The 23,672-nt window shown below is 43.8% G+C and overlaps 1 protein-coding gene across 1 annotated transcript in view; it reads right to left on the bottom strand.

Moving 5' to 3' along the window:
* Window positions 1-23,672, bottom strand: part of CA5B (carbonic anhydrase 5B) — a 39,498-nt gene that overhangs the window by 3,816 nt on the left and 12,010 nt on the right. The window contains exons 3-7 of the mRNA XM_007538627.3: window positions 18,100-18,297; window positions 10,040-10,158; window positions 7,051-7,146; window positions 6,474-6,536; window positions 4,824-4,979 (exon numbers count right to left, since the gene is read on the bottom strand). Coding sequence (XP_007538689.1) covers window positions 4,824-4,979; window positions 6,474-6,536; window positions 7,051-7,146; window positions 10,040-10,158; window positions 18,100-18,297 — 632 coding nt within the window. The remainder of the gene's footprint in view (window positions 1-4,823; window positions 4,980-6,473; window positions 6,537-7,050; window positions 7,147-10,039; window positions 10,159-18,099; window positions 18,298-23,672) is intronic.

Below are 23,672 nucleotides of genomic sequence, written 5' to 3' on the forward strand. Positions count from 1 at the left end.
TTACTTAAGGGGATTGTTACTATGTTAATTGCAACAACAACAAAAAAAAAAGCGCCAGCTACCAATAATAAGTTACACTGAATCTAAAAATGGACTAGAAGTTAGCCACTACAAATGGGATTGAAGGTAATGTTTCTTTTTAAAAAAGTTTTTTTTAAATCTTTATTATTTGTTGGATAGAGACAGTCAGAAATTGAGAGGGAAGGGGGAGATAGAGAGGGAGACAGGCAGAGAGACACCTGCAGCCCTGCTTCACCACTTGTGAAGCTTTCTCCCTGCAGGTGGGGACCAGAGGCTCGAACCTGGGTCCTTGCGCACTGTAATATGTGTGCTCAACCAGGTGCGCCACCACCCGGCCCCTGAAGGTAATATTTCTTACCTACAGGATGTTGCACATGTCACTGAGCAAAAAGAGCCGCAAAAAAATGGCATGGAGAGGAATTTCATTTTGTTAAAAAGCAGTGCGTATTTATATAGATTAAAGATTTAAAAGATAAGTCACTAAGGTTAACAGATGACTGCTGTGCTGATTTTTTTTTTTAAAGATTTATTTATTTTGAGTGAGGTAATGAGAGAGGAAGGATCAGGATACTGCTCAGCTCTGGCGCAAGGTGGCTTAAAGGGTTTGAACCTGCAGCGTCTGGGCCTCAGGCAGAGTTGGTTCTTTAGCAAACCAAGTTACTTGCCTGGCCCAATGTGTTGACATTTTAAAAAATATTTACTTATGGGGCCAGGCAGTGACACAGGCAGTAGTGCACACGTTACTATGTTTGTAAGGACCCAGGTTTAAGCCCCTGGTCTCCACCTGCAGGAAGAAGCTTCATAAGCAGTGAAGCAATGCTGCAGGTGTCTCTTTCTCTCTACCCCTCTGTCTCCTACTTCCCTCTCAATTTGTCTCTATCATAAATAAATAAAATAATACAAAAACCCAAGACTTAAATTTTTTTTAAATTATCTTTATTTATTTATTGGATAGAGGCAGTCAGAAATCAAGAAGAAGGGGGAGACAGAGAGGGAAAAAAACAGAGAGACACCTGCAACCCTGCTTCACCACTCGCAAAGCTTTCCCCCTGCAGGTGGGGACTGGGGGCTCGAACCTGGGTCCTTGAGCATTGCAACATGTGCGCTCAACCAGGTGCGCCACCACCCAGCCCCCAAACCAAAATTTTTAACATTTATTTGTGAGAGAGAGGAGGGGGAAGAGGTAATCAGAGTATGACTCTGGCACATGCAATGTCGGAATATGAACTCGGGACCTCAGGCGTGTCTACTGTTTTAGCCACCATACTACCTGCCGGGCTGCTGTTTATTTACTTATTTCATTTAATCTTTTAAATTAATGTTTTTCTCTGCTCTGGCTTACGGTGGTGCTGAAGACTGAACCTGAGACCTCATACCTCATACCTCAGGCATGAACGTCTTTTTGCAGAACCATTACGCTGTCTCCCCAGCCCATAATGTAAATATTTGAAAATAACAAACTAAATGGATAGGCTTGTGAGTATTTAGAAATCTATATTTTGTCATTTGATTATGGGAATTTTTAATCACACAAGACTTAAAAATATGTAGGGTAGGGGAAATGGCATAATGGTTTTGCAAAAAGACTTTTGTACCTGAGGTTCCCAAACCCCAGGTTCAATCCCCAGCACAAAGATAGGCCAGAGCTGAGCAGTGCTCTGGTAATAATAATTTTTTAAAAAGATGATAATAAATATGTTGTTGAATGCACTACTTTATGACATCTAGTTTTGTTGTACACTGTTGTTACTTACAAAACTTCCTCTATTTGGAGGCATGAAAAGATCCTTCCATTGGGGGCTGGGTGGTGACACACCCGGTTGAGCGCACATGTCATAGTGTGCAAGGACACAAGTTCAATCCCCCAGTCCCCACCTGCAGGGGGAAAGGGGAGAGAGAGGGAGAGAGAGAGAGACAGAGAGATACCTACAGCACTGCTTCACCACTCACAAAGCTTTCTCCCTGCAGGTGAGGACTGGGGTTGAACCCAGGTCCTTGAGTAGGATAACATGTACACTCAACCAGATGTGCCACTACCTGCCCCCCCCAACTTTACCTCTTTATTTTTGGCTGTCTCTATCCAATAAATAAAGATGCTTTAAAAGAAAGAAAGAAAAAAAGAAAGAAAGAAAGAAAAAAAGGAAGAGGGTGGAGGAGACAGCATAATGGTTATGCAAACAGACTATCATGCCTGAGGCTCCTAAGTCCCAGGTTCAATCCCCCACACCACCATAAGCCAGAGCTGAGCAGTGCTCTGGTATTTCTCTCTTTGTGTGTGTGTGTGTGTGCGCGTGTGCGTGTGCGTGTGTGTGTGCGTGTGTGTGTGTCTGCATCTGTCTCAAAAATAAAATTAATAAAAAAAAAAGAAAGAAAGAAATCATGGGGCCAGGTAGTGGCACACCTGGTTGAGCGCACATTACAGTGCACAAAGACCTGGGTTCAAGCCCCTGGTCCCCACCTGCTGGGGGAAAGCTTCATGAGTGGTGAAGCAGGGCTGCAGGTGTCCCTCTGTCTCTCTCCCTCTCTATCTCCCCATCCCCTCTCAGTTTCTCTCTGTCTCTATCCAATAAAAAATATAATAAAAGAAAAATTATTTTTTAAAAAAGAAGATGCATCTCTTGTCTATCCTAGTACTTTTATGGTGACACTTTTAACATTTAATGTATCTGGAATATGTTCTTGTATAAGTTTTGAATGGTGGATCCAACTCTCCCCCTACTCCCCTCCCCCCGGTCAGCTTAATTACCTGCTAACAGCATTTCCTCAGCTGAGCTGAGATGCTACTTTGATCATAAGCTATGTGCTCATATTTATTTGAACATACTTCTTTTTTAAATATTTATTTATTCCCTTTTGTTGCCCTTGTTTTACTGTTGTAGTTATTACTGTTGTTGTTACTGTTACCTAATTCAAAGACCCAGTGCCACCACCTCCTACGACTGTTCTTGCCTGCTTTGATATTTTCTCTAGCCTCCTTTTGCAGAACCTGTGTGATAACCTTCAGGTCTCCATATTTTCCTTCTCCTAATGAGAATCAAGTTAGGCTCCTCTCTCCCACTGTTGTAAAATCCACTCAGTTCTTCCTCAACTCCCCCATCTTCCCACCCCAAAGTAAGACTGTAATTTCTTTTCTTTTTTTTTTATTGTTGTAGTTATTATCACTGTTGCTGTTATTGTTGTCATTGTTGTTGGCTAGGACAGAGAGAAATGGAGAGAGGAGAGAGAAAGACAGATACCTGCAGACCTGCTTCACTGCTTGAGAAGTGACTCCCCTGCAGGTAGGAATCTGGGGGCTCGAACTGGAATCCTTATGCCGGTCCTTGCGCTTTGCGCCACCTGTGCTTAACCTGCTGCGCTACCGCCCGACTCCCTCCTGAACATATTTCTAAACTTGTTATTCTTTTCCCCTTGGCTGTTCTCTTTCTTTGCCAGTACCACACAAATTATTGAGTCCTTATAACTTTATGGATCGGATCATGCCTCACTTTCCCTTCCAGAACTTACCCTGGCTATGTGTGCTTGTTTGTATTTCCACATGTGTTTGGAAGTAACACATTCATTTCAAAAACCCATTGGCATGTGGATTGGAACTACACGAAACTCATGGAGAAGAGACAGTTTATGGAGAATTAGTGACTTGACATCAACGGTGTTTTCTCATGTCTTCCTATTCAAATACTTCGCATAGATTTTGTTAATTCAAGTCTACTTTTTGTGGCCTTCAGGAATTTTGTTTTTGTTAACTTTTACTGTGAAGTTTATTCCCAGGCATTTTATACTAATGGTGTTCATTCATTCTTTCATTATCTTTATATTATTTGACTGGTTGTGATTCAGAGTTGTCAGCTATATTGATTTCTACAAATTAATATTTGTGCTCTACCAACTATTGGACTGTCTTATTTTTGTAGCTTTTTATTGTTTTTCTAGTTTTTTTTTTCTTTTAGGGTAGGAGGGATAGCATAGTCATTACACAAGGAGACTCTCATGCCTGAGACTCCAAAGACCCAGGTTCAATTCTCCAGACCACCAAAAGACTTTCACACCTTAGGCTCTAAAGTCCCAGCTTCAATTATCAGCACCTCCACCTTCATGAGCTCACCTGTTACCATGCACAAGTACACAGGTTTGAGTCCCCAGCCCCCACCTGCGGGGGGGGGGTGTTTCACGAGCAGTGTCTGTCTGTCTCCCTACCACCACCATCTTGGCCTCCTCTCTCAATTTCTCTCTGTCCTATCAAATAAAGTACAGGAGAAAAAAAAGGAGAAAATGGCCACCAAGAGCAGTGGAATCATAGTGCCAGTACTGAGCCCCAGGGATATTATTATTAATAATAATAATAAAGCTTGCTTATATAGAGAGTCATACTTTTTAAAAAAAATAATTATTTATTTATTCATGAGAAAGATAGGAGAGAGATAAAGAACCAGACATCACTCTGGTACATGTGCTGCAGGGGATTGAACTTGGGACCTCATGATCGAGAATCCAGTGCTTTATCCACTGCGCCACCTCCCAGACCACGAGAGTCATACTTAAACAATAAATATACAATACAGAAAGCATGTCACTATCAAATATGGAAGTAAAAAGCATATGTTTTTAACTCATCTCTCTGGTTATTTTAAAAGCATTTTCTTTTTTTTTAAAGCATTTTCTAATTCATATCCAAATTAAAATAAGACTTGAGCACATTGGAGCAGAAATACGTTAAGCATTACAAGATGTTAACAAGTTTGAGCCTGGTCTTGTTTAAAGGGCAGACTTGAATTTCCTTCTGTAGAAGTGAGGAAATTACATACCTGATCATGATCCACCTCTACTGGCTGCTTCTTAATGATCCAGGTGACGGACTCAGAGAGTGGCGGGGTCGTGAGGGACCCCGAGTAGGTCCAGTAGTCTGTGCACCTGGGCATCAGGCAAGAAGGGTCAAATGACCCAAACTCCACAAGGGTATCCTGGCAAGGGAAGGATCACCGGGTCACCAGTTAGTGGTGAAAACCACTCAGGAATACTATGAGGAGGCCATGATTCGTGGGCATATAGGAGCCAGCAGAGGCCCGAGAAGCTGTAGGAACAGCTGGGCATCTTAGGACAGAGTCACGCCCATGCTTTGTTCCTGCAATTAACTGTGTTTCTGACACGCTTCAGTGTGAGCACAGAAAAGTCCATTCTCTCCCTCCCCTCTGCTGAGTCTGCAGCAGGTAGTCTCCTCTGACCTTCCGGGGAGGCATCAAGTGCCTCCCCAAATCCTACCAGCTGGTGCATTAAAAAGGAAGTCACTTATGCAAAGAGACTCCCATGCCTGAGGCTCTGAAGTCTCAGGTTCAATCTCCTGCACCACCATAAACCAGAGCTGAGCAGTGCTCTGGTAAAAAAAAAATAATAATAATTTAAAAGCAGTTCCTAGGGGCCAGGCAGTAGCGCAGCGGTTAAGTGCACACGTCACAAAGTGCAAGGACAGGTGCAAGGATCCCAGTTTGAGCCCCCAGTTCCCCACCTGCAGCAGGGGTCGCTTCACAAGTGGTGAAGTAGGTTTGCAAGTGTCTGTCTTTCCCCTCCTCTGCCTTTCCCTCCTCTCTCAATTTCTCTCTGTCCTATCCAACAACAATGACAGCAATAACAACAACAATAATAACAACAGTGATAAACAACAAGGACAACAAAAGGGAAAAAATGGCCTCCAGGAGTAGTGGATTCATAGTGCAGGCACGGAGCCTCAGTGATAACCCTGGAGGCAAACAAAACCAAACAACAAAACAAAAACAAAAACAGTTCCTCTTTTTTAAAGAGAGACTTGTAGAATTTTTCTAAAAAATATTTTTACTGGGGGGGGAGAAACCAATGGTTTACAGCAATACAGTTGTTAGTACTCCTTTCTAAAGCACAATGCAAATTAGGAGGACCCCAGGTCCTGGGCTAAAATGAGATGGGGGTGGGGCAGGTAAAAACAAGAGAGAGATGGACAGGAGGGAGAGAGAAGAGAACAGGCGGGCTTGCAGGGTGCAGCCTCTTTGGTATTCTTTTTTTTTTTTTTGCCTTTTTTATTTTTATTTTTTTTATTTCTTTATTGGGGAATTAATGTTTTACATTCAACAGTAAATACAATAGTTTGTACATGCATAACATTCCCCAGCTTCCCATATATCAATACAACCCCCACTAGGTCCTCTGTCATCCTTCATGGACCTGTATTCTCCCCACCCACCCACCAACCCCAGGGTCTTTTACTTTGGTGCCTCTTTCGTATTCTGACTATTGAATACTTAATCTCATGGCTGGACAAAGGTACCCAATCTGAATGTCATGGGGGAATTATTGGCTAAAGAATTATACTTTCCAAAAAAAAAAAAAAAGAATTATACTTTCCACTGTAAAGTACCTTTTTGGTGCCCCACTTTGATATAGAAACATAAAATACATTTCAAGTGATTTAGGGAAGAACTTATTACCTTGTGCTTAATGGACGGCAAAGTCTCGACCAATTTCTGTAGCTCTTTATGATGTTTGCCTAGCTAAAGAAGTAACAAGAAAATATTAAAATAATCAGCTTAAGTGAGCGTACCCAAGGGAAAAGAAATAATCAACAGCTCCCAGTAGAAAGCGTAACAGAATGTAGATGAAAAATAACTAGTGGGTAATTGCAGAAAAACACACCATACTGCTGAGAGGATACTTAGGTTAGTAGTTTGGGACGGTGTGAATAGCACTGTATTAGAGTTACACGGCAGACGAGCAGGCCGTCTGCTAACGGGAAAGGGTGTCCCTTTAGGAAAGGAGCCCCTGTTCTTACACTGAAAACTGCATTGCTTCATGCTGGAGACTGTCCTACAGTTGAAACAGCCACATTTCAGGTGCCCAAGCACATGTGGTTTGTGACTACGCTACTGGACTTTGCATTTGAGGCCACTGAACATAGATTTCTAACAGTGTTGTATTTTAACCACTGTCTTCTAATCTAATCCCGTAAATTGCGCCTTTTCATTCTGAAATGCAAGACATTATTTAAAGCTCGTGAGATTGTTTTACCTTTAAAAATACCCCGATCACAGCCAGACCATTTTCTTCCAGTGCTGCATCTTCAAAGTTTTCAAATTTGGCTGCATTCCAATGCACCAGGTGCAACTGAAACACCAGTAAAAGAGGGTTGATCACACGACTACAGAAGATGGCCAAAAGCAGACAGACAGCCTTATTCAACACGGACCATTTGAACTTGCTTCTGCCACAGAGCAAAGCCACTGAGCAGAGCAAGAGGCAATCTGGTGCAAAATGAGGGAGAAATAATAACAGGAGGGGCCACGTGGCGGTGCACTTGCTTGAGTGCACATGTTACAGTGCACAAGGACCTGGGTTCGAGCCCCTGGTCCCCACCTGCAGGGGGAAAGCTTCACGAGTGGTGAAGTAAAGCTGCAGGTGTCTCTCTGTCTCTCTCCTTCTCTGTCTCCCCCTCTCAATTTTTCTCTGTCGCTAATCAATAGTAAATAAATAATATATATTTTGCCTCCAGGGTTATTGCTGGGGCTCAGTGCCTGCACCATGAATCCACCGCTCCTGGAGGCCATTTTTCCCCCTTTTGTTGCCCTTGTTTAGCCTTGTTGTGGTTATTATTGTTATTATTGATGCCCTTCATTGTTGGATAGGACAGAGAGACATGGAGAGAGGAGGGGGAGAGAAAGACAGACACCTGCAGACCTGCTTCACCGCCTGTGAAGTGACTCCCCTGCAGGTGGGGAGCCGGGGGCTAGAACCCGGGTCCTTACGCCGGTCCTTGCGCTTTGTGCCACATGTGCTTAACCTGCAGTACCACCGCCCAATCCCCAGTAAAAATATTTTTTAAAAAAGTTAGTCCCAGCAGTGAAATCACACTTGAGCAACACAGCTTCTCCCTCAAAAAAAAAAAAAAAAAAAGAAAGAAAGAAAGAAAGAAAGAAAGAAATAATAACAGGAAAAATGTACACAGAAGCAGCCAGGAATATACTTTGGACTGAAGGGATTCTCTGGGGAGAAAAGTAAAAGAGAATTTAGAAAGCAAAATGAGTCACATTTCAGTGAGGGAACAATGTTTGTCCACTTTCATCCGGGTTTGCAGAAAATACTCATATCCAGGATCTATTTTACATCTGAAGAAGAGATACTTCATCGGGAGACATAGACTCCCTATGGGAATCAAACAAGTTGAAGAGAAAAAAAAAAATTGAAGGGTAACCACAAAAACTGTTTCCTTTAAGATAATATTTACAACTAAATGAGGGGAGGAGCCAGGGGCTGGCACACCTGGTTAAGTGCATGTGCTGTCATGTGCAAGGGCCGGGGTTCAAGCCCCCAGCTCCCACCTGCAGGCCTTCAGGGGGGAAAGTTTCATGAAACAGTGCCGAAGGTCTCTCTCTCTCTCTCTCCCCCATATAAATTTATCTGTCTCTATTCTATAAATAAAGAGAAAATGCAAGGATCCCAGGCTCCCCACCTGCAGGGGAGTCGCTTCACAGGCAGTGAAGCAGGTCTGCAGATGTCTGTCTTTCTCTCCCCCTCTCTGTCTCCCCCTCCTCTCTCTATTTCTCTCTGTCTTATCTAACAATGATAGCATCGATAACAACAATAATAACAACTACAACAACAATAAAAAACAAGGGCAACAAAAGGGAAAATAAATAAATAAATATTTTTTTAATTAAAAAAATAAAATACCTTTTGGAAGTTAGAGACAAAGGTAGAAAGAGAGAGAGAGAGAGAAAGAGACCACAGCACCAAAGCTTCCTTCAGTGTAGTGGAGGCCAGTCTCAAACCTGGGTTCACACATATGGGAAAGCACTGTACTATGCAAGTCTGTTTCTTTAGACCTTCCCTTTATTCCCTTACAAATCAGTCTCTTATACAGGAAAACACCATCACCTAGCCTTCCAAGTGACCCCCCCCCCAAGTAATGATTGGCTTCTCCCTCTCCTCCTCTGAAAAGCATTCCACTTTTATTTTAACCTTGCTCTCTATTTCCATTGCTAGAGCCTTCAGTTCAATTCCCCTCCCTATTTATTTGACCTGGTGGGCTTGGTGGTGGTCCTCGACTTCTGCTAGTCTTAGGCTATCACTTGAGCCTAGCTTAGAGTTCTGGGAGAATTCAGCTTCAAATTCTTTGGGATCCTAAGGTTCAGTTTTTCTCTCTCTCTCTCTCTCTCTTTCCCTCTCCCTCTCCCTCTCCCTCTCTTTCCCCTCTCCCCCTCTCTCTCCTTTTCCCTCTCCCTCTCCCTCCCTCTCTCTCTCCTTTTCCCTCTCCCTCTCCCTCCCTCTCTCTCTCCTTTTCCCTCTCCCTCTCCCTCCCTCTCTCTCTCCTTTTCCCTCTCCCTCTCCCTCCCTCTCTCTCTCCTTTTCCCTCTCCCTCTCCCTTCCTCTCTCTCTCCTTTTCCCTCTCCCTCTCCCTCCCTCTCTCTCTCCTTTTCTCTCTCCCTCCCTCCCCCCTCTCTCCTTTTCCCTCTCCCTTTCCCTCCCTCTCTCTCTCTCCTTTTCCCTCTCCCTCTCCCTTCCTCTCTCTCTCTCTCCTTTTCCCTCTCCCTCTCCCTCCCTCCCTCTCTCTCCTTTTCCCTCTCCCTCTCCCTCCCTCCCTCTCTCTCCTTTTCCCTCTCCCTCTCCCTCTCTTATTGTCATCTGCACTTCACCACTCTGAGCCAACTTTTTCATATAGCAAGAGAAAGAGGAAAAGAAACCACAGCACTGAAGCTTCCTCCAGTGTCACGGCAGTCTGGCTCAAACCTGCATTGCAAGCAAGGCAAAGCAGGCACACTACCCAGGTGAGCTATTTCGCCAGAACAATTTCTGCCCTATTGTTGGAGATGAGGGAAGTGCTCATTCCCACCTGTGAAAACTAAGAAGAATAACTTTAAAAAGTAAAAGAAACACCCCCCCCCCAGACCAAGCTACTTAGCACTTAAGGAATCACCTGACCCTGAGACTTTCTTGGAGCTAGACTAAGCCTGCAAAGTCTCCCTCCTCTTCACAGCCGCCACTGTCCCCAGCCCTCACGTACCTCTGCTGGGTAGCACTTGCTGTCCACGGTGTGCTCTGAGCCCCACGCATCGATGGCTCCCCAGTGGAAGTGGAACTGCTTCAGCCGGTAGTGGTGGTCCAGGGGCCCTCCCTCGATCACTGAAATGCACACCCAACAATTCAGGGTAAGTGTCCTGCCCCGAGAAGGGAGATGCGGAAAAGACCGAGTCTGTGTGTGTGTGGACCTTGTGTATGAACTGTCTTTGGTGAGACACACCATGTGATATTCACGTTTCATGAACTTGATTTCCACGCAGTTCAAACAGTTAGAAGGGTGGGGCCTGCACTCTGACTGACCCCAAGCTTGAACTCCCCTCCAAATTTTATACAGATGTTCAAGGCCAATTCCTGACTTACTGTGTTCTGTGCTCACTGGGTCAGTTTTTTTTATTAATGTGCAATAAAAAATTAAAACAAAAGAGAGTAATAAAGTAGGGCTGGGGGGGTAGATAGCATAATGGTTATGCAAAGAGACTCTCAAGTCTGAGGCTCTGAAGTCCCAGGTTCAGTCCTTTGCACCACAATAAACCAGAGCTGAGCGGTGCTCTGGTAAAAATAAATAAATAAATAAATAAAGTATGATACAGTGCAAAACTCAGCATCTTTACCCAACCTGATCTCATAAAACTAAATATAGGGCAAAGGATGTTCTTTCTTGTTTTTTTTGCACCAGCCTTTTGCTTTACAATTCCTAAAGATACTTGCAAAACGGGCTAGGGAACTGCTAAGTCAGAAATGACCAGTCATCTCCCTTGGGACAGTGAGAGTCATCCACACACTTAACTGCTGTCCTCCCCATGTTGGGTAAGAAACAACTTTGGTTTGGACTGGAATTTCTTGGAACTAGTGAAATCAATCTATTGCCGGCCAAGATGTGTGTGTGTGTGTGTGTGTGTGTGTGTGTTCCTTTCTTTTTTTTTTTACCAGAGCCATACTCAGCTCTGGCTTATTGTGGTACGGAGTATTAACCCTGGGTCTATGGAACCTCAAGTATAAGAATCTTTTTGTTGGGGGTCGGGCGGTGGCGCAGCGGGTTAAGCGCACATGGCAGTCGCTTCACAGGCAGTGAAGCAGGTCTGCAGGTGTCTTTCTCTCCCCCTCTCTGTCTTCCCCTCCTCTCTCCATTTCTCTCTGTCCTATCCAACAATGAACGAACATTCCTGGGACACTTACCATGTGTCTCTATCCTGTAAAGATGACAAGCAAGGGAGGGAGGAGATGGTACTGACTGCTGGCTGGCTACAAGGGGCGGGGCAGACCTGACTGTAGGTGTTCAAATTCTGCCCCACATTTCAAAGCACTTTCTTACTTCAGTTTCCAACACTGAACGCTGGCTGGTTTCCCATGAAAATCCACATTCCCAACTTGACTTGAGAATGAGAAGCTCTGCCTGTGCTGGGTGACAGCTCTTTGCCAGGATAGGGCAAAGTAGCCACTTGCTGCCACTTCTCATCAGCTCACTCTCCTGACTTCTCTGGCAATGGTAGCACATCTTCCCCGGGAGAAGTCAGATGCCTGGCCAGCTGATACTGGCATCCGATAGCTAGAAAACTCATTAAGTCCTTGCCATGTGCTGGGTACTACACTACAGCAATTTGTGTGCCAGGCAGAGGCAAGACAGGAAGTTTCTCCAGCATAATGTGGGAAGACATATGCACTTCCCAGGCAAATGGGAATTACTTGACTAGGTGTCACTAGTTGTTGGTATGCTTCTAATTCTGCTTCTAAAACCCCTTCTGTTTCATTGGTTTAATCCCCCCTGCTTAACACTATTCTATTTACATAACCACTGTTAACTAAACTCCGCCCTGCCTCTAGGGCATTGGTTTAATCTTCATTGGTTCACCCGCTTTTTCCTTCTCCCCACCCCCTATCCTATGTACATCCTCTTCCGACCTGACAGTTCCACCTCAGGATATATAAGAACAGGATTGTGATTAGAGACAGCTTAGATTGCACTGCATACCACATGAATAAAGACTGAACTGCGTACCACTCAGCCATGAGTCCCTGGTCGTCTCTCTCTCTCTCTCTCTCTCTCTCTCCCGCCCTCGAAGCTAGCCCGACAACTAGCCATGTGTGTTGGCAGTTTCTGAGGTGACACCCCCTCCCCTTGTCCTGGGATTCACACCCTTGGGTAGCCCATTCTTCTCTCCCTGTCTCCCCCTTTCTTCTCAATTTCTCTATGTCTCTATCCAAAATTAATTAATAAATTAGTTAAATTTAAAAAAGAAGGAACGAGATTAAGAAGGGTCGGTTGGATGTGATTGAAACCTCACTGGTAACCTCAGCAGGAGTGTGGTCCTGAGAAGCAGAGGAGTGGGTGAGAAGGGGAAATACACAGTATAGGGCAGAGAAGGGAGGCAGAATCCAGTGAATCAGAAAACAGAGCAGCCACCAGACACAGCAGTGAATAAATATGCACTTGTTGATTTAAGGTTGTGCTGTGTCCTGGAAAAGGATGAAATTATAACATTATAAAAAGAAAAACCAAGGAAGGAGCGAGGGAGGGAGGGAGGAAGAGCTTTATAACAAATATGAAACACCTGAGTCAGGCATGTAGCAAACATTTTTTGTACCGTCCACTTCCTTTATCTGTTTTTAATGTGAGAGGACAAGAGAAAGGGAAAGAGAATCCCAGGACTCCTACAAATCAAAGGAAATGCCAGAAATTGTACACAAAGCCTTTGGGGGTGAGGGGAACATCTTAGGATCAGATTGTAGTGATGGCAGCACCGCTCCTTACATGTATTGACAAGCATCGTGACTGAGGAGAGGGCTCAGCTGGTAGAGATCAGGACTTGCCTGCCTGACGTGCCCGGCCCAATCCCTGGCATAGCATGTACCAGGATGGTGCCCTAGCTTCTCTCTTGTGTCTCATATGAAATAAATAGAACAAATCTCTTAAAAATTCATTACACTGTCTTCTGATTAAAAACAAACAAACAAAGGAAACGTAGGAACCAAAATAGGAAAGAACTCAACATGTTGGTAAAACCATTTTTTCCTCCCAAGATTTATTTGCTTATTTATTAAGCAAGAGGCAAGGTCCAGAGCAGGAGCACCAGCATATGGCAGCATCACTCGTGCAAGTCCTGAACTCTACCTGTTGAGCCACCTCCCTGGCCACTGTAAAAGCGTTCTTACCAGATTTATTGGTGATACCCACCCCACCAAAAAAAAAAAGGGTAAAGTGAGGCAGAAAAAAAAAGGGGGGGAGGCAAGAAGCAACTTTAGAAGAACAGGAATCATCTCTCCTCTTCAATGCCTGCTGACTATGCATTGAGAGTCATTTCAGAAGAGGTGACAATTTTCAAGGACAGACCATGGGTGTCGGCATATGTCCAGGCCTAACTAAGTGCCCTTCCTCACAATACACTGTCTCACCTGTGTTCATAAAATCAACAGCTGTCCAGTTCTGGGAACCAAATAACAAAGCAACACCCAGCAGAGGGCAGTGGTATGAGGGGCTCACATACCTTCTCTTCTTATCCTTTTAATTAATCCTGCTGGTGATGTCCCCTCTTTCACTCCTGATTTGAGTCTTCTCTTATTTTGTTCTTGGTCCACCTAGCTAAGAGTTGGTCAGTTTTGTTGATCTTTTCTAAAGAGTCAGCTTTTGTGACTTCCTTAATTTCTGTTCTGGTCTCTTATCTCCTATCCCCTCTGCTCAACTGGGGCTTAGTTTGCTTTTCTGTCTCCAGTTTCATAAGATGGCAAGTCAAACTACTGATTTGAGAGTCTGTTTCTACTCCAACATAGGTGTTTTCATCTAGAAATGTGATCCTGAGCACAGCTTGAACTACATGCCATACAGTTTGGTGTGTCTCCTTTCTGTCACATAGTTTCCCCAACCTCTTTCCTTGTCTACCTTATCCTCAGCTTTTTGTGCACTAGAGTGGCATTTCCTGCTTGTAAAGAGAGTATAGATGTTGGGCATTAATTAGATCCTTCCTTTGGTAGGCCAAGAATTATTTCTTGACTGTCATTTCTTTCCTCTCATTCACTTTTCCTCTTTAAATGTTATTGATTATTTTGAAACAGCATGAAGAAATAGTAGTGAAGAATAGGCAGGAAATAGGAGGCAGTCACTGAAATGTGGAAAAGAGAGAAAGTTAGAAATTTATTAACAGTGATATCTTAAATTGATCTTGTCTAGCAAAACAAGTGTAAATTAGCAAGGTCTTTACACTTTTTCTTAGTATTTTATAAAAGCAGTCCTTTACCTAGGGGAGGTAAGATCAAGAAAAGACCCAGTTAGTTGTAATTGGAGGTATATAGAAAACTATCAGTGGTGGATACAGCATAATGGTTATACAAAGGACTTTTCATGCCTGAGGCTCCTACATCCCTGGTTCAATCCCCTGTACTACCATAAGACTGCCAGAGCTGAGCAGAGCTCTGATAACATATATATATTTTTTTTTTTTGAGGAAATTCTGGCCATTTGTTTTCCATCATATTGCCTAGTACAAATGGCTAGATAAGGATTCTTGAATTTGCAGCCTGAAAGGTGGTGCAGTGGCTAGAACACTGGATTTACAAGCATGAGGTCCTGAGTTTAATCGCTGGCACTGCATGTGCCAAAGTGGTACTCTGGGGCTAGCTCTTGTGTTCTCGTTCTCCCCCCCCATAAATTGAAAAGAAAAACTATTCTTGAATTTATCGTTCAAAATTTTTTTTAAAAGAGTGGAAAATAATGAGTTATCTTGACTGATCTTGGAATTAACTCAGTCAAGAAGTCCATTGAAAAACTTCCTAAAAATTCCAACCAGTGGTCCAGGATAGGAGGTGGCTTAGTGGATAAAGCATCGGACTCTCAAGCATGAGGTCCTGAGTTCAACCCCTGGCAGCACATGTACCAGAGTGATGTCTGGCTCTTTCTCTCTCTTCCTATGTTTCTCATTAATAAATAAATAAATAAATATCTTATAAAAAATTTCCAACTCAATGAAGTAACAATACATTGTCAACAGTCTCTAGAGAAGAAATCTGGAGTCTTAGAGATTGGGTTTGCCCATTAGTATAGTTCTGGCAGAAATAGTGGTAGAATGACGCCAACCTGACTTCCCTGGGCAGACGACCTCACCAATGTGCCCAGGAACCCCACCTCCCCAGAGCCCTGCCCCACTAGGGAAAGGTAGAGACAGGCTGGGGGTGTGGATTGACTTGTCAACAGCCATGTCCAGTGGAGAAGCAATTACAGAAGTCAGACTTCCCACCTTCTGCATCCCATAGAGATCTTTGGTCCATACTCCCAGAGGGATAAAATTGGGAAGTTTCCAATGGAGGGGATGGAATATGGCACTCTGGTAGTGGGAATTATATGAATTGTACCCCTTTTATCCCACAATCTTGTTGATCATTATTAAATGACTAATACTAAAAAAAAAAAAAAAAAAGGGGGGGACTGGGTGGTGGCACACCTGGTTGAGCACACTTGTTACAAAGTGCAAGGACTCAGGTTCGAGCCCCCAGTGCCTACCTGCAGGGGGAAAGCTCTGCGAGCGGTGAAGCAGGGCTGCAGGTGTCTCTCTGTCTCTATCCCTCTCTATCTACCCCTTCCCACTTGATTTCTGGCTGTTGCTATCTAGTAAATAAAGATAATTTTTTTAAAAATTAAAAAAAAGAAAAAAGGAAGTTGAAAAATAAGAAGACACAAAGTAGAATTTGGACTGCGTTTGGTCTGCTGCACCAAAGTCAAAGATTCTGGGTGGCGGGGAGGGTTCATGTCCTGGAACCTGATGGCAGCGGAGGACCTAGAAGGGGTTGAATTACTGTGTGGAAAACTGAGAAATGTTACTCATGTACAAACGACTGTATTTTACTGTTGACTGTAAGCCATTAATCCCCCCAAGAAAGAAAGAAAGAATGGTAGAGGTCACAGTAAATTGTCATCTGTACTGAATGAAGACTGCCAGAAGCTTTTACATAATGCCGTATAATAGGTTGCCAACTAAGAGGGAGGCACAGCCTAGGATCTTAGAAAACTTAAGAACAATACTGATGAATCTGGGAGGGAAAGGACTCACGTCTTCTTAATTTGCCATGTGGATGCAAGACAATCAGGGTTGATGGGGACATGTAATACCATGGAACAGAAAGGGAAATGGGAGCCAAAGAGATACCTAGGCTCCCTAGGCCTTTAAGCCTAGGTATGGATGGGGAAAGTCTGCCTTGCAGCCTTCTAAGAGGCACTTGCCAAGGAGACTGCAGCTTCATTTCACAGCTATATTGAGTGCTAAGTTGTAAACTGATCATTGTGTATGGCCCGAGAATGATGTTCTAAATATCTAAATGGCCCTTGGCAGAAAAAACCAGTTTCCCTAGTCCTGCTAAGGTTAGACCAATGCTACCTGAATCATAGCAGAGAAGTATCTCAGAAGAAAGAGAGCTAGAGAGAGATTCATTCCTTTAGGAGAACACATCTGTTTCCAGTTGGGCCAGCAGCACTTAGGTAAGTGTCAGAGCATCATCTAGAAGATACAAAGAGAGCTGAGAGACAGCTGAAAACCCCGGAGCTAGGGTACATATAGGAGGAAACAATTCCAGATGTGCTGTAGGTGACACTTTGTACTTCATTCACGAATACTGTCAGAGAATTGTTTCCTGATATTCGTAAAAGGAAAAGCAATTGCTTTCCACTTTACCAGTCCTAGCACAGAGAATGGTTTCTGAGACCTGCAATTGCTTCCTGACTGGGGTTTCTCCGTCTCAGTTCTACAGATCTCTGTGGTTGGGTAACGCTGTGTGAATGTCTTCCTGGGCTCTATAGGAGCTTATCAGCATTTTTGACCTTGAATCACTAGATGCCGGTCACCGGACTCCCCCTTATTGTGACAACCAGAAATGCCTACAGATTTCCCCAGGTGCTTGGTTGAGAACCACTCTTTACGTCATGTAAGAGATAGGGCAGGGAGGATACCCTCCTAAGAGATAGGGCAGGGAGGATACCCTCCTTGGCCTTTTGTTTTGTTGGGGGAGTGGAGGGGAAGGTTAGTTTGGGGAGGCTTCCAGGAGAGTAGGGTTATCAGACTGAACTGCAGTCTTCACCTAATGGGTCATTAGAGCTAAGAAATTTAGTCTTCTAGGTAAAAGTTAATGAAGCCTTCCAAGTATAAAGAGGAGATGCCCTTACAAAGTGATTTCCCCATATTTTTGTAACTTTGTTCTGTTCTCATACTTTTGTGTCTGATGTTAATTCAAATGTCCCACCACTCTAAGAGCCCAGAGGGGTGGGAGGAATTTCCTCTCTCCCTGACAACTGATTGTGTGTGTGTGTGTGTGGGGGGATGATTCAAAAGAAATATAATATTTGAATAAAAAACATTTAAATTATGTTTATTTTAAATTAAATAATATTGTTGAGTTGACAAAATTAACAAAATAGAAACCTGTATTTTTTCCAATCTTCATCCATTCCACTATTAAGACAGACCTCAAACACACACACATAAAAAAGTCTTTTTGTCCCATTTTCTTGGTAATTTTTTAAAGATGTATCTATTTATTTAGGAGAGGGTTGGAGAAAAAGAAAACCATAGCCTCACTCTGGGTGGGGGGGACTGAACTCCAGATCTCATGCTTGAGAAGCTAACACTGTATCCACTGTACCACCTTCTGGGCCACTTTTGCCCCATTTTCAGATTTATTCCATACAATCTGATCATTTAAACCTGACTAAATAGTATTACTATTTAATATAAAATGCCGTGTAAACTCAGCAAGCAGAGGAAATTGGCGCATGCTCAATACACATACAAATACAACCCAGAAAAGTTTGACCTCGTCTCCTCTCTTCTAAATCAGTACTAGAATCTGTACATGAGATATATGCATTTATTGATAAAATATTACCTATACTAGAAGAAAATTGGCATAAAAACTAAAAGAGACTTTCTCATACGTTGGAAAGATAGGTCCAACGAGTAGCTTTTCTGCTGCCACTACTAACAAAAGGTTTCTTGTCTTATGGAGGCAGTGTGATAAATTTTTAGACCGCTCCTGTCACTCAGACATGGCCACTATGCTGGCCCTCACCTGATTTATCCGTAGAGTCTTCAAATTCCACGAGGAAAGAGTATCCGTTATTCCAGATGTGGAGGCAGGTGGTCGGGTCGTAAGAGATGGTGAGTGGTTTCAAGCCAGGGTCGTAGACACTGTCCCTCCACCGGATGTTGATGGGTGACTGGCGATCACCCCCTGGGACCAGGTCCACACTCTCCCAGAGTGGGTGCACTGGGAGAAAGCATAGGGGGGCTGTACCACATGTCCACTAAGGTCACACACCCCACACTCTCATTGGTGGAGAACCTCCCCAAGTTAACTGTTACACATACTGATGTTTTAGCAATCGGATAGAAACACCACATGTGGGAGTCGGGTGGTAGCACAGCGGGTTACGCGCACGTGGTGCAAAGCGCAAGGACCCGCACAAGAATCCCAGTTCGAGCCCCCGGCTCCCCACCTGCAGGGGAGTCGCTTCACAGGTGGTGAGCAGATCTGCAGGTGTCTGTCTTTCTCTCCCGCTCTGTCTTCCCCTCCTCTCTCCATTTCTCTCTGTCCTATCTAACAACGACATCAATAACAACAATAAAAAAACAAGGGCAACAAAAAGGGTAAATAAATTAAAAAAAAAAACTTTAAACAAAAACTTAAAAAAAAAAAAAAGGAATGCCTCATCTATGACATTGTAAAGACTTGACTGATGAAAAGGCTGAAGCCATCAAAATGAAGTGGCCACCCACTGGTGCAAAATGGTGCAAAAGTGGGGGACACAGAGAGAGTGGCTTGTGTCAGTAATAGAAGCTGGTGGGTGGGAGGCCAGAGAAGATCAAGGCCTTACAGGGCCTGGCACACATGGTGGAACCCATGTGTCCATGGGCAAGAACCTAGGTTCAATCCCCCAGTCCCCACCCATAGGGGAGAAACTTCAAAAGCAGTGAAGCAGTGCTGTACGTGTCTCTCTGCTCTCCCTCTTTCCTCTCTCAATTTTCTCTCTGCCACTATCAACAACAAAAACAAACATGTCTTCTTGGGGTGGTTAATTTGTCATGTATATGAATTTGTCAGTGATATCCCAGTGGCAAAACAAACAAAAGCAAAGCAAAACAAACAAATAGAAACACTTGGCTGTGTGATCTGTTGGAGAAATAATTCAGCATGCTAGAATCCAATACATGCATCCCTGAGGCCTCTGTGGTCCCAGGTTCAATCTCCAGTTATTACTGTATGCCAGAACTGAACAGTACTCTTGTCTGTCTGTCTCCCTCTCTCATAAAAAATAAATACATTTTTTTATTTTGTATATTTTATTTTATTTTGCCACCAGATTCTCACTGGGGCTTAATGCCTGCAAGATAAATCTACTCCTGGTGGTGATTTTCCCCTCCCCTTCCCCCCTTTATTTGATAGGACAGAGATAATTTGAGATAGGGAGAGAGAAAGAGAGATACCTGTAGCACTATTTCACTACTCATGAAGCTTCCCCCCGCCCGCCACAGGTAGGGACGAGGGCCTTGAACCCTGATGCATGTGCTTGGTCATGGCACAACCAGATACACCACCGCCTAGCCCCCAAATAATTTTTTTAAAGGATCTTTCATATGTAGCTTTTCTTCAGTTTGCTCATGACTTCCAATGTAGCTCAGGGACCCACCCTACCCCAGACTTTATACCACAACTTTTTAAAAAAAATTTTGTTTGCTTGTTTTTGTTTTTTTTTTACCAGAACACTGTTTAGTTCTGGCTTATGGTGGTGCAGGGGATTGAACCTGGGACGTTGGAGTCTCAGGCATGAGAGTCTGTTTGCATAACCGTTATGCTATCTACCCAGCACCTATACCACACCTTTTGGGTACATCTCTTCCTCTCTCCATCCATCTCCCCACATTCGAGTTTTGACATCTTCTCCAGCCACTCGGAGCTGTCTTCCTTCTGAGCTTGCAGTGCGATCACTCTCACCACGCTCAGCACCCAACGCCCAGCCATTCCTCATGTGATGTGTATTTGCTTTAGCTGCTGCAGAGGCCTGTGTCAACTCCAAGCTGGAGGGACCTGTGCCCTGCTTTTTTTTTTCCCTCCTCCAGTTCTGAGTCTGGACTTGGTACCAGGCACAAAAGAGGCACTTGATACTTATTTTACTGATAGAGAAATGCAAACAAATCCATACCAAAACCCTCAACCCTAACCTCATACACCCTGGCAAGCAGGTTTGCCCCAGAACAACTGCGAGAGATCACACCTTCCTGGTGCCATTCCCTAAAACCTACCTGGCCCACAAGGTCAGTCCAAGCCTTCTCTGACAACCATGCTACATTCAACATCCCTTTGATCTCACACCTACACTGTCTACTGTGACAGTCATTTGCTCTGGGTGACTAGCTTAAATTGAGACATGATGTAAATGCTGAAAAACTTCGGGGCTTCAAACACTTTGCATAGTACACAGCTAAGACTGTCACGTTTTCCATTTATAATTCTCATATTCCTTTCAGGCTAGATGAACAGGATTTTGAGCATATTGATTTAGGTAAAATAAATGACTAAAGCTACTTATGCTGCATGATATATTCCAACTTAGCATTTATTACATTAGTAACAGTAATTTAACACACTAAAAAATTATTTGTTCTTTTTTTAAAAACTTTATTTATTTTCCCTCTTGTTGCCCTTGTTTTTTATTGTTGTAGTTATTGTTGTTATTGATGTTGTCATTGTTAGATAGGACAGAGATAAATGGAGAGAGGAGGGGAAGACAGAGAGGGAGAGAGAAAGATAGACACCTGCAGACCTGCTTCACCGCCTGTGAAACGACTCCCCTGCAGGTGGGGAGCTGGAGGCTCGAACCAGGATCCTTAACCAGGATCCTTAAGCTGGTCCTTGCGTTTTGCACCACGTGCGTTTAACCTGATGCGCTAGCACCCGACTCCTTATATGTTCTATTTTTTTTTAATGTGAGTTTTAGAGGTCGGGGAGATACCATGGTGGTTCTGCAAAAGACTTTCATGCCTGAGGACCCAGGTCTCAGATTCAGTCTCCTGTACCACTGTAAGCCAGAACTGAGCAGTGCTCTGGTTAAAAGTAAATAAATAAATAAATAAGTAAATGTGAGGCTATTAGAAAATATAGACTGGGGGGGCGGGCAGTAGCGCAGTGAGTTAACCACACATGGCATGAAGCACAAGGACCGGTGTAAGGAGCCCGGTTCAAGCCCCAGCCCCCTACCTGCAGGGGGGTCGCTCCACAGGTGGTGAAGCAGGTCTGCAGGTGTCTGTCTTTCTCTCCCCTTCTCTGTCTTCTCCTCTCTTGATTTCTCTCTGTCCTGTTCAATAACAACAACAAGTACAACAAAAATGGGGGGAAAATAGCCTCCAGGAGCAGTGGACTCATGGTGCAGGCACCAAGTGCCAGCGATAACCCTGGAGGCAAAAAGAAAGAAAGAAAGAAAAAAATATAGACTCACTGGAACAGGGGTTGATAGCATGATGGTTATGCAAACAGACTCTCATGCCTGAGGCTCCAAAATCCCAGGTTCAATCCCTGGTATTACCATAAGCCAGAGCTGAATAGTGCTCTGGTAAAAAAGAAAGAAAGAAAGGGAAGAAAGGAAGGAAGAAAGAGAGAACATATAGACTCACTGGAGGAGGGGTAGATAGCATGATGGTTATGCAAATAGACTCTCATGACTGAGGCTCCAAAGTCCCAGGTTCAATCCCTGGTACTACCATAAGCCAAAGCTGAGCAGTGCTCTGGAAACAAACAAACAAACAAACAAGGAGAAAAGAAAAGAAAGAGAAAATATAGACTCACTGGAGCAGGGGTAGATAGCATGATGGTTATGCAAACAGACTCTCATGCCTGAGGCTCCAAAGTCCCAGGTTCAATCCCTGGTACTACTATAAGCCAGAGATGAGCAGTGCTCTGGTAAAAATAAAGAAAGAGAGGGAGAAAGAAAGAAAGAGAGAGAGAGAGACAGAGAGAGAGAGAGAGAGAGAGAGAGAGAGAGAGAGAGAGATATAGAACCAGCCATGTGGTTCATATGTATGGCTCACCTTCTATATGATCTTGCAGGATGGGCCTCCCTAAGATATTCAGAACAGGTTCCCCCCAAGATGGGTCATTTTGGCATGTATATCAGTTTTTTTGCATTCTACATGAGAGAACTGTCAACAGTTCTTGTCTGCTAATAGCAGACAGTGGGCTGGGGTTGCATCCAGTGATCATCTGGGGGCTGGGTAGGAGGGGAAAAGCCCAGGTCTCTCCAGTGAGATATGTCTCCTTCACTTATTCCTCATTCTGCCTTAGTCAGTCTTCAAGATGGTCAGACTGAAACATGAGGGGTGGTGACAGCAGCCATCTTAGAAGTAGCTGCCAAGTCTAAGTGAGTCCTTCCCTGTGTGGTAGTGTGGCCCTAAGAACAGTGCACGTTATCTTTTGGAACCCTCAGTTATCTTGGGTCATCCTTGGTCATGAGTATGCACTGGCCCTTCTGTTAGGATACTGGACTGCCAGAAACAAAACATACTGACTATAACCGATCAGGTGAGGGGCTGAGATGTAGCAATAGGACAGGCTCAGAGGCTCGGGGCAGCAGAAGCCACAGTATTCTTAGGGGAAACAGGCAGAGAAATGTGTCTGAAGTCAAATCAAATCATGACTGGCATCCCCTTTTCTAGTAACTTACAAACAAGAACAAGAACATCTGAGGGGAGAAATTTAATAAGGGAAGTCACACACCCACAAGTCACCACTATTTTTGTTTGTTTGTTGCCAACACTAAACAGAGTTAATCCCCATAAAGACATAAGCAGATTGCATTGGAGATTGTTTTTAACATTCAGCTTTCTGTTAAAAAAAAAAAAAGGAAAGCTTTAATAACTAGATAAAAATTACTTCTTTTATTTTTTTTTTTCCATTTCAAGTCTTAAAAAACCACAAAGTGCCAGCCTGGGTAGGATGTAAGCCTGTTGATCGGAAGCCACACCCAGCAACCAAAACTGTATTATGACTGGCCCGTTTCTTTGAATGAAAACAGTCAATACTGGAGGAAGCAAAATAAACTTAGAACAAGAATGTCGTTCTGAAGCAGCATTGCAGCCTTGAGTTGGGTGATTAGTGAGCATTATTAGCTTACAAGCATTCTTTCCTTCCTTTTTTTTTTTTTTTTCTGTGACATGCACATGAGGTCAAAAGAAAGTGACCCCCTCCCCCACACACACACCCACCGGTACAGAACAGTGGAGAGACCTAGACTGAGAAGGAATCCAACATTTACAATTCTGTGTTGATTTCTTTAAGAAAATGGGGAATAAACAGGCGCACTGTCCTTGCCTATCTCGGGAGCTTTTTTTTTTTTTTTTTCCCTCCAGGGTTATTGCTGGGCTCGGTGCCTGCACCATGAATCCACCGCTCCTGGAGGCCATTTTTTCCCCTTTTTGCTGCCCTTGTTGTTGTAGCCTTGTTGTGGTTATTATTATTGCCATTGTTGATGTAGTCGTTGTTGGATAGGACAGAGAGAAATGGAGAGAGGAGGGGAAGACAGGGAGGGGAAGACAGAGAGGGGGAGAGAAAGACAGACACCTGCAGACCTGCTTCACCGCCTGTGAAGCGAC

Source organism: Erinaceus europaeus, chromosome X, assembly GCF_950295315.1.
Source record: "Erinaceus europaeus chromosome X, mEriEur2.1, whole genome shotgun sequence".
NCBI classification, from domain to species: Eukaryota; Metazoa; Chordata; class Mammalia; order Eulipotyphla; family Erinaceidae; genus Erinaceus; species Erinaceus europaeus.